This window comes from Neofelis nebulosa, chromosome 6 (assembly GCF_028018385.1).
Source record: "Neofelis nebulosa isolate mNeoNeb1 chromosome 6, mNeoNeb1.pri, whole genome shotgun sequence".
NCBI lineage: Eukaryota > Metazoa > Chordata > Mammalia > Carnivora > Felidae > Neofelis > Neofelis nebulosa.
Genome location: NC_080787.1, coordinates 34,851,995 through 34,863,183, shown reverse-complemented (window position 1 = coordinate 34,863,183; position 11,189 = coordinate 34,851,995). Strand labels below are relative to the sequence as shown.

Below are 11,189 nucleotides of genomic sequence, written 5' to 3'. Positions count from 1 at the left end.
GATAGGAGGAAGCCTGTATCTGTGGTTCTTGTTCTCTTAATCAGTTAACTTTGTGAGTTAAACATTGGGATGACCAACATCCCTGAATATCACACAGGAAAGGGATTCTCCCTCCCTGAATAATGTGATTTCAGCCCTTTGCAGGTAAGAAGACGTGAGCATTTTTGACCAAAGCACACCCTAGACTTCCTATCATTTTATATCTTAGCCCAGTCCAAAGTCCCCTAGGATTAATTCTATTACCTCTACTTTTCAAAGTAACAGGAAGAGCTGCAAGCAGGCTGTGACTTCCTCATTAGACTCCTTCTAGGAGAGGCATTCACCTATCAGCGCCTCTTGGCAGCTCCATTTGCCCCCCTTCCTAAGTACATTTTCCAATCCAGGGATGGGTTAGAAACCTGCTGCTCCCAGCACCTACAGCCACACCTTTGGATGCTGACCACGAGAACAACCAGGTACCAATTGTCTCTGGAGCTGGGACTTGTAGTTGCACTGAGGAGATCAGGAGTTTCCAGGAAGCCCCTGGCTCAATCTGGATGTGAGAAAGAAATGTGTGGTGATGTGGAGGTGAGTTTGTGGGAAATATGGATCCCAAAAACAAAAGGGCTTGAGCTCCAGGTCACATGGAGAGAAAACTCCTTTCTCTTTCTGGAGTTAAGCCACAAGTGTATTTGTGGTCAAACAAATAAATAAATGTATGAATGAATCAGTGAATAAATGCAAGAAGGAGGAAGTTAGATCGGCTAATAGGAGTGGACTAATTTTGTGTCTGCTTTCATTTCTCAAAATGAACTCAAGGTTTTCAATTTCAAGAGAGCTTTGGTGAGAGGATGAGTCCATAGATAAACAAGAGAACCCCCAGGGCACAAGAGAATGGTTTATAGTTTCTCTGCTGGAGAAACAGTTGGTTTTCAGAAAGAAGAGAGGGAAGGAAAACCCACTGGGGAGGGGTTGGAATTGGTAGTGGTCTGTCAGGAATAACAGCCAAAAAACTATGTATGAAAGTAAATCTTTGAACAGGGGATTTTTTTTCCCTAAAAGCCTTCTTCCTGCTAACTTACTCACCAGCTTCTCCTACAGAGTACTTCTTCCTTGTCAGAGTGAATATTTTGTGCTTTTACTTTCTGTTCTGAAGAAGATGGTGGGCTCTCCTGGCTATTATGCTGGCTTCCTCCTTCCTGTCCTCCTTCTCCAGGTGTCTACATGGTACTCAACAGGTCAGTGTTCTCCCTCAGGCTTTTTATTTATTGGCTTGTTTTCAATGGCTCTTCTCAGATGATGAAAATACTTGGTCATTCATCAGTCGCCAGTGTATCTCTTCTCAAAGGCAGTCAATATTGGGGGAAAACCGTGACTGTGTTCACACTAACAGAATGCTGGAAAGTTCTGGCCAAGAATGGGAGTGATCTTTGTATCAACACCCCTTATTACTTTGGGTAGACCTTAAAACACTCATAGCTATGTTTATCTAAATCTTTATTGAGTATGGGTGATTTTAGCCTGCTTAATTTTGATGTAATTATCAGTTAAAAACATACTTTATAATGTTCACACTGCCAAGAAAACACAAGTCTGAGCATAAAGAATTTGGACTCAGGATCTCTGGGCTCTATATGGTTATGACGCTTGACAAAATTTTTTTTTTCTGGGACTTGAGTCCTTCCATAAATATGAAGGTCCCTCAGGAAGTTTTCAGACTCCAGGTTTATAGACAAACTAGGCATGAGTTTACAATAATGATATTTTTTTTGTTAACATCTCTAATTTGATGTCAGTTAGGCAGGGAGTATTAAAATGTTTCATTTCTATACATGTTGATTCAGCAATTCTACAAGAATTTATCATAAAGAAAAGCTCTTCCTTGTGTATACATATATATGTATTAAATGGGGGAACCTGGGTGGCTCAATGGGTTAAGCTACTGACTCTTGATTTCTTCTCTGGTCATGATCTCACAGTGTGGAAATGGAGCCCCAAGTCAGGCTCCATGCTGAATGTGAAGCCTGCTTGGGATTCTTTCTCTCCCTCTCTCTCTGCCCTCCTGCTTGTATGTGAACATGTGTGCATGGGCACACGTGCTCTCTCTCAAAAAAAAAAAAATCTTAAAAAAAGAAAAATGCAGTTGGGGCTTTTGTCTCCCCCTCACTCATTCCCCCAATCTGTCTGATTTTCATGCAGTGTCCGGATTTTCTGTAAAGGGACCGGTTGAGCCAATTGTGGTTCTGCTAGGGGCAGATGCCATTCTGCCTTGCCAGCTGTCCCCTGAGCAGAGTGCAACCCACATGCACATCCGGTGGTACCGAGCCCAACTCTCCCCTGCTGTGCTTGTGTACCAGAATGGACAAGAACAAAGTGGGAAGCAAATGCTGGAATACCGTGGCAGGACAGAGTTGGTGAGGGACTCCATCAGCAAAGGGGGTGTGGCCCTGCTGATCCAACATGTCCGTGCTTCTGATCATGGCCAGTACTGGTGTCATTTTAAAGATGGTCACAGTTCCCAAGAAGCCGTTGTGGAGCTGCATGTTATAGGTACGTCAACTTGGCACAGAAGTGTGCATCATGGTGTAAAGCAAAGAGAAAAATGAGGACATTTGGATTCCTAACGTGGCATTTCTTATGATCTTCCATATATTGATATTGATATGCTAATTTACCTTGCAGGATATCAGTTTCCTAAACTATACAGTGAGGATATGACTACATACTCTATTCACTTTTAAACACCAAAAAGGGCAATATTTTTAGGGTTGTTTTGGTATCCTAAAAGACTCCAGAAAATAAACTAATATTAATTCAGATTGGTACTGACATGCTCAGACATTAGTAGAATTTTAGAATTTTATACATTCAGTAGGAAAAGACAATTTATAGAATTAAACTCCTTCTATAGCTTTAATTGTACCTGTTTTTTCCTATCCGTGAAATGACCTCAAAGCTTTCTTGTCCAAATATAGTGCAAAGGCATCAAGTTGATTTCAAAACTGAATCACAGTTTGGCCTAACACTCACTACGAGAGGTTTCTTGACCTCTGAGCTTCAGTTTGCTCATCAGTCTAGTGAGGGCACTTTGGCCTTCAGCCTTAGGGGCTTCTAAACCCCAAGGACCACAGGCCTTAGGAACATGCCTTCTCTCCTCAGGGTTGGGCTCTGTGCCTCGTGTTCACATGATGGGGCCCGAGGATGGTGGGATACGAGTACTGTGCTCTGCAGAAGGCTGGTTCCCAAAACCCAGGGTACAGTGGAGTGACATGATGGGTGTGAAGCTACAGTCTCTCACTGAGTCTCACACCCAAGATGAAGATGGGCTCTTCCATGTGGAAGCATCTCTTGTGGTCACAGACAGCTCTCTGGACAATGTGACCTGTTCCATCCAGAATCCCCTCTCTGGTCAGGAGAAAGTGTCAGCCATCTTCCTCCCAGGTGAGTGAGGCACAAACCCCAAGGCAGAGTTGAGGTGTGGGGAGGAGAGGGAGGGGGGAAACAGAGTTGAGGGAGCCTTGGAGAGAGGGCAGGATAGCCTCTAGGTTAGTCTCACTGTGTCTTCACATGCCTGTGTCAGAGCCCTTCTTCCCCAGGATGTCTCCATGGAAGGCAGCCCTGGTTGGGACAGTCCCTGTGCTGGTACTCCTCCTCACTGGGATCAGCTACATTGGCTGGAGAGAACACCAAGCCAAAGAAAGAGAAGTAAAGAAAAGGAAGAAAGAATCTCAGGAAAGAGATCAGATGGAGAATGAAAAGGAATTGGCACTTAAGGCGAAAGGTAAATTGGAACAGCAGGACAAATCAGATGTTCATGGAACAGCTGGGGGTATAGGTTGTATAATGTACTTGGGAAAATAAAAGGTTGCCAAGGGACCCCAGGGAAAATACAGGGTACCAAGAATTCCATAAAGCTGGGAATCCTATGGAAAGGAGAAAACCATGTGGGAAGCTTGGAGATTTGTGGGCAGTGATCAGGCCTCTAAGGTGGGGCTCCTCAAACCACACCATGCCCTTCATGCATCTTACCCAACCTATGCTGCTGTTTGTCCTTGTGGAAATGTCTTCCCCCCCCCGCCCCACGGGGCACCTGGGTGGCGCAGTCGGTTAAGCGTCCGACTTCAGCCAGGTCACGATCTCGCGGTCCGTGAGTTCGAGCCCCGCGTCAGGCTCTGGGCTGATGGCTCGGAGCCTGGAGCCTGTTTCCGATTCTGTGTCTCCCTCTCTCTCTGCCCCTCCCCCGTTCATGCTCTGTCTCTCTCTGTCCCAAAAATAAAAATTAAAAAAAACAACAAAAAAAAAACAACAAAAAAAAAAGTTGAAAAAAAAAATTAAAAAAAAAAGAAATGTCTTCCCCCGTCTTCTCCTCCTATTCTTCCTTCGAGAATAAGCTTCTGAAGAACCTAAAAATTCCTACCTTCTCATGAAGCATAGGCCCTCCTTCCTCAGTGACCCCATGACATTTCCCATGTAACTTTTCTTAGCACTTGTCATTTTTAGATTGTCATTTCCTAGCACTTGTCAAGATTAGATTGCTAATCCTTCTCACCTACTTAACTATGGACCCTTAAGGGAAGGCCACATGGAATTGATTCAGCTACTCTATGAACTCAAGAGCAGCTAAAACCCAGTTTGATGGATTTTTTATCTCTTCTTTCAGAGAACCTCAAGGAAGAACTTGGTGAGTCTTGCTTCTTCTCATGCCCTGTATAGAATTTGCTCCCCTGTCGACATCTGTTCTGGGTCTCTCACTGAATGTCACTTCTTTCAGAACAGCGAAAGGCACTATACCATTTAGGTAAGCAACTGGGTTTCCCACACCACTCAATGTTTTGATGTCCAACACTTTCTCAGCTCCCTCTCCTCAGAGGGAAAGACTGAAAGATTTAATAGTGATTGGTGGAAAAAAATAAGGGGGAAGGAGAAGAATGTGAGGCTCCGGATGTCTTGGCTTGCCTTAACTGGATTTGTTCTGTTTTAGTTTGGAAGAAGGCCCTGCTGTATCCTGGTAAGTAACTCTCTGACTTAGATCTTTCCATGAGCATCTGATATTCTGAGTATAATAAGCGGAGACATAAACACACACAAGCACACATCCACTTGCAAGTTGTGAAGATTTATTTGGTACCAATCTATAGTATTTTGTGTTTGGGAGCTCAAATGTTCAATTATTTTTCAGAGCTAAAGAGAAATAACTGTTGACTGGTAAATTCCACATGACTAGAGTAGGACTTGACATAAATTGTTAACCTATCCACAATGGAGAAGGAAGAGAAAGAATTCAGAGCGATTTTGATGAGATTTAAGAAGAATAAAGAATATCCTATATTATATCAGCACTCCTATACTGTGAATAAAGCTCAAAAGAGAAGATAATGTTACATTTCACATTTGGAGAAAAAGATATTATGATTTTATTTATTTTACTATAAATAAAGAAAGTAAAGTTCAGTACACAAGAACAAGGTTTAAGTTTGAAAACAATCTCTCAAAATATTTTAATATTATTTGTAAAAATATGTTTATCTGGTAGTAGAGGGAACTGGCTATTTTATATCTTCTAATACCTGTGCTGTATGTGTTTAAGACAGTGTATGTGCATATGTAATACAGAGTTAGACCTCAAAAGCATACTAGGTCATTCCTTAAACATACAGTTGTGCAATTTTTATATGCCAGATATTGTGTTAGATGTTGGTGCATAGCCAAGATCTCTGACCATTTAGAACTTGAATGGTCTTAAACTTGGGGTGGGAGGGGTGAGTAAGCTAACAACCAGGCAAATGCACACAGTCTGGTAAATGCTTTGGTAAGAGAGGATCAAGAAGCCCCTCCCAAAGGCTAAAGTCAGGTAAGCAGTTTCTGTTAAGAGCTTTCTTTCCGGAGCTGCTTTAACATGTTCCATGATTCTACAAGAGAGAGCAAAGTATAGTATAGTAAGGATGAGGATATGTGGGTTTTAGTTCCAAATATATTAGTTAATTACAGCTGAGGAATTCAGTCATTTTTGCTTTCTTTACCTCAGCCTCCTTATTTCTAAGATGAAGAGATTGGAAAACATGATCACAGATGTCCTTCTTGACTCACATATTCATTGATTCTGTATATAGAGTACTACCCTTCTTAGAAGAGGGCAGGTCAGTGAGAGGCCATCAAGAATTATGCATAAGTTCTTATCTGCCTATTGCCCTAAGACACTAAGAGAATATCCAATCTTTAAATAAAATCATAAATCTTATCATAAGAGAAGTGGCCCCAGGCAGAAGCAGATGTAGTTCTATCCCCCATGAGAAATCTGTCTCTGGAGAAAAATATTAAAAATCTGATTACAAGTGTCCAAATAAAAGAGCTTAGTTTAAAAACCTTGGTCATAAATTTAACTCTACTCTGAAGTGGTTATAGGCTGGGAAAACCCTAAAACAACAAAACAAAACAAAACAAAATATACAATGACATTTTATAACTTTCATCCTCAGTGAGGAGTGCCACAAAAGTCTTAGGTGCCTAGGACACTAGACCCTGCTCCAAGTGTTCTCCAGACTTATTTCTGCAGCATCAGCTCAATTGAGGGGATTGTTTCTAATCTGAGACAGCAAGCAGGAAGTACATCCTTTGTCTTGTAGTTTCTGGACACTGCCGTTGTTCAAGGGGCTCAGCGGAGGACGGAAAGAGAGCTGAGAAGAGACAGCAATGATCCAGGAGAGGAAGTGTGTACCTCATCTTCATTCTGTGGGTATGCTTCCATCACAGTCTCAATTTGTATTGCTCTTTTACAGACTGGAGGAAGGAACAGTTCCAGCCTGGTGAGTGGCTCTTTGTTTACTTTTCTGACTCCTTTCCAACCTACCTGAGGATACCTTATTTTTCCCTCCTAACATTACCTCCTAGTTGAAAAGACAGAAGTACGATTATTCTGGTAAAGAGAAGCAAGAACATGAAGATCATTAACTGTTGGCCTGAACTGAAAGTTGCTGCTGGGATTAGCTACTCTGGTTGCATTTCTGCTTTCATATAATGGTCACGCTTTCTCATCTCTGTGTGTGTATGTGTGTGTGGTGGGGGTTCCACTTGGTTCTGAACAGAAATTGTAGCCCCTGTTGAGGAGATCCCCAACTGAGTAACAAGTGCTCAAAATGGTGAGAGTAACTCAACTCTTCTTTTTAAAGAGGTCAGCTGACATGGAGTCTGCTACTAATTGAAGAACATGGTTCTAATTTGTAAAGAACATGGAAAAACACTATTCTCAAGTAAACACTACAAGTCTCAGCTCATTCTGGCACTCTGCCAAGACATTGATAATAACATAGGTAATATAAGAAGAGATAAGTAAATTGCACCCAAGGTGAGAGCACTCCACAGCTCTACCTCCCCCAGTACACACACATTCAGGGGATAGGTGTTCTTTCACTACTTGATCCTGGTTTTCCAAGGTTTTGCTTGCACAACTTTCTGATATATATAATGTTGGCCCTTCCCTTCCCTTTTCTTTACCCTCAGCCACTGTGACTGTAAATCAGGAAATCTTTCATCAGAATAATTCTGACCCAGAGAGAAAAGAGAACTTCAAAGAGGAAACACACGATCTATCTCTCAGGGATAAGCAAGGAGACTGCAACCTTATCACACTGAATCAGCAAGACTTCACCTCAGGAAAACATTACTGGGAAGTGGATGTTAAGGACGCTGATGAGTGGACTCTAGGCATTTATGAGAATCCCACAGACAGCAGGGAGTTATCCAAAGATCTACAAAACAAGAAATTCAGAGTCTTAGAGAAGAAAGGATGTGAATACAGGGCTCTCACCTATTGCCTCCAAAACATTTCTCTGCAAGAGTGTCTCTTGATAAAAAAGTGTCCACAAAAGATTGTGATTTTTTTGGATTATGAGGATAATGACATTTCTTTCTATGACATGAATGAGGGTACCCACATCTTCTCCTTCACCCAGGCAAGTTTCTCTGGGTCACTCTATCCTTACTTCAACCTTAAATCCATGAAGCTCTCCTTATAGGTGTAACATTAAGTGACTTAGAGGAAGAACCCATACTGTGAGGATAATAGCCCATTCTCTGTAAACTCTAGATTGCTAGGGTGTTTTTTTTTAAGTTTGTTTATTTATTTTGAGAGAGAGAGAGAGTGGGGGAGGGGGATAGAGGGAGGGAGAGAGAGAGAGAGAGAGAGAGAATTTCAAACAGGCTCCACACTGTCAATGCAGAGCCTGATGCAGGGCTTGACCTCACGAAGCATGTGAGTGCCAGAAGACCATGACCTGAGCCAAAGTTAGATGCTTAATCGACTGAGCCACCCAGATTACAGTTCTGATGGGTGACCTCAAGCTCACTGATTATCAGGCCTCTTGGCCTGAAGGTCCATGAGTCCCTGTGACCAGCGTTTCTGACTATATCCAGCAGTGTTTCTGAATTGCAGAGAAGAATCTTTTTGTTGTAGTTGTTATTGTTATAAGTGCTGTTTATTGCTTTATATTTAATATATCACAGACTGATAATTTTCTAAAACAAATTATTGTAAAAATGAAGTCAATAAAAAACAAATGCATACAATTACAAGTTGTAATTATTGTTAGATTCAACATTCTTAAAATTTCTCTGTCAATTTACTCTAAATGTTAGAAATACTCTATTTCTATATTTATCTTGTAAAGAAGTGGTAAGAAACAGTTAATATAGTTCACCGGTGTGTGAACCATAATTTAAGTAGCACTTCTAAAGCAGTATTCAAAGGAGTAAAAGTTAGATAAACCTCTTCACATTTCCCATTGCAACACTGAATAAAAGTGACAAAATAGTGTTATTTTCAAATGCTGAAGGAGAAAAGTCAAATTATAATTTGATGCAAGCTAAGCTATATCTTAAATGCAAGGATAATTTGAGGAAAGAAAAAATAAATATCAATCACAATCCAATTCTAACAAATGTGATGATGTCAACATGATAGCAGTCTGGGAAAACTAATGCAGTGAGAGCATATTGAAGTATTTATCTTACTAAAGAAAGAGAGAGACATTTTATTACTGCTTTGCCCAAGATATTAATAAGGGAAATAACTATATATTTTGGGGAATTCTAAGTATAGACACCAACAGAGGTAAGGAAAAGGCCTTCTTCTCCTTCCAATCAAAACTGTCATATTAAAATGAAATGACTAGAGGAAACAATAATTAGTGTTTAAATAGGGGTAAGAAGAGAATGTGCTCCTGTGAACTATACTGAAAAACCTGGTAAATTCTGTGGATATGGAGTAGAGTACCCAGAAGAGTCTTGCCCCAGTGGCAGGGAATAATCAGACCTAAACTGATCCAATACTGATGAACAAACCTTAAAAGCAAAGCTCAAGAGGATCAAATTATTTACAAGTATCTAACTTTATTCCAGAGCAGAGTTCAAGTTAAAATTCATAGCCAATCAAAAATTACAAGGCTTGGAAAGAAGCAGGAAATCCAACTCATAATGAACAGAAAATCAATAAATTAAAATTGACATGGAACTGATGAAAGTGTTAGAGATTTAACAGACAAGGAGAGGGGCGCCTGGGTGGCTCAGTCGGCTAAGTGGCCGACTTCAGCTCAGGTCACGATCTTGCAGTTTGTGGGTTGGAGCCCCGCGTCCGGCTCTGTGCTGACAGCTCAGACCCAGGAGCCTGTTTCAGATTCTGTGTCTCCCTCTCTCTCTGACCCACCCCGTTCATACTCTATCTCTCTCTGTCTTAAAAATAAATAAACGTTAAAAAAATTTAAAAAAATAGACAAGGAGATTAAAACAGATGTTGTAACTATATTCCAGATATTTAAAAAGTTCACTGTATTCTAGATATTCAAAAAGTTCACTAGAAATATGCATTTAAAAGAAAGACCCAAATTCAAATTCTTTAGTTGGAAAAGACCATGAATGAGATGAAAATTACATTGGCTATGACTGGCAGCAGATTAACAGTTACAGAAATAAATGATTAGTAAACTTGAATAAATAAAAATGGAAACGATCCAAAATAAACCGCACATTTTTTAAAAGTACTTTTTAAATAGTATCAGTGAGTTGTGGGAAAACTTTAAAGGACCCAATACAAAGGCAATTGAAGTTTTTGAAAAGAAGAGAAGGGAGGACAGAAAAAGGATTTGAGAAAATAAGAGCCAAATATATATTCTAAATTTGATCATTATAAACTCCAGATCCAAAAAGCTGTCCTAGTCTGTTTGGGGTGCTATAACAAAAATACCACAGACTCAGTGACATACAAACTACAGAAATTCATTTTTCATGATTCTGGAGGCTGAGAATTCCAAGATCAAGGTGCCTTTAGATTTGGTGTCTAGTGAGAGCTAGTTGCCTGGTTTGTAGACGGTTGTCTTCTCACTGTGTCTTCACATGGTTGAAGGGATTATGGAGCTTTGTGGGGTCTCCTTTTTAAGGACACTAATGCCATTCATAAGGGCTCCACTCTCATGTTTTAATTGCTTTCCAAAGGTGGAAATACTGAACACCATCATCACTTTGGGGATTAGGCTTCAACCTATGTATTTTGGGAGAACATAAACATTCATTCCATAGCAAAGTTCAATGAACTCAAAGAACAAAAATACAGAGAATACATAGCATATGCAAATCAAATTGCTTAAAATCAGAGATTTAAAGATGCCAAAGTAAAAAAATTAAATTATGTTCAGAAAAACAAAGATAAAGATGACAACATATTTCTCATCGTAAACAGTGTAAGTGAGAAACATGGAAAAAATATATATCATCAGAATAGCATTTAATACCCAGTGAAAAATTTTCAAAAGCAAATGTGAAATAAAGATGTTTTCATTCATAGACAAGCAAAAAAAAGCAATCATCACCAGCAGACCCACACTACAAGAATGGTAAAAGCAGTCCCTTTAAACAGAAGGAAAATGGTAACCAATGGAAATTTGTATCTATACAAAGGAATTAAGAGCACCGGAAATGGTATCTGTATAAGGAATTATAAAATGATTTCTTTTTCTTGTTTAAAATTTTTAAAAGGTAAGAGACACTTTAAACAAAAATAATAACAATGAAGAATGGGATTTATAACAGAAGAAAAAATTTAATGTATAACAACAAGAGCACAAAAACCAGGAGGGAGGACATGAAAAAATACTGCTGTAAGTCTCCTACTAGACATGAAGTAGTATTAACAGCATTTGAGGTTAGAACGTTGTAAGTTAAAA

The 11,189-nt window shown here is 39.9% G+C and overlaps 1 protein-coding gene across 8 annotated transcripts; it reads left to right on the top strand.

The window, feature by feature from the left end:
• The first annotated feature begins 251 nt into the window (after nucleotides 1-251).
• Nucleotides 252-8,541, top strand: LOC131513990 (butyrophilin-like protein 1). Of its 8 annotated transcripts, none has more exons than XM_058733467.1 (10): nucleotides 252-455; nucleotides 1,136-1,217; nucleotides 2,179-2,529; nucleotides 3,139-3,420; nucleotides 3,560-3,760; nucleotides 4,640-4,660; nucleotides 4,751-4,777; nucleotides 4,961-4,987; nucleotides 6,756-6,782; nucleotides 7,477-8,541. In XM_058733467.1, exons 2-10 carry the CDS (start codon nucleotides 1,139-1,141, stop codon nucleotides 7,989-7,991), a joined length of 1,530 nt encoding a protein of 509 aa, XP_058589450.1. In that variant the 5' UTR covers nucleotides 252-455; nucleotides 1,136-1,138; the 3' UTR covers nucleotides 7,992-8,541. The 8 variants fall into 8 exon arrangements, with proteins under 8 accessions (XP_058589450.1, XP_058589447.1, XP_058589446.1 ...); XM_058733464.1 differs by having other exon boundaries at nucleotides 1,081-1,217; XM_058733463.1 differs by having other exon boundaries at nucleotides 1,069-1,217.
• Nucleotides 8,542-11,189: the final 2,648 nt, after the last annotated feature.

Bases quoted from the DNA above. Each gene is read 5' to 3' on its own strand.
- LOC131513990 (XM_058733461.1), top strand. From the start codon at position 433: ATGCTGACCACGAGAACAACCAGGTACCAATTGTCTCTGGAGCTGGGA. The intron at 3,421-3,559 runs GTGAGTGAGGCA...TGCCTGTGTCAG, and splicing joins GTCAGCCATCTTCCTCCCAG to AGCCCTTCTTCCCCAGGATG. The intron at 4,988-6,755 runs GTAAGTAACTCT...GCTCTTTTACAG, and splicing joins GAAGGCCCTGCTGTATCCTG to ACTGGAGGAAGGAACAGTTC.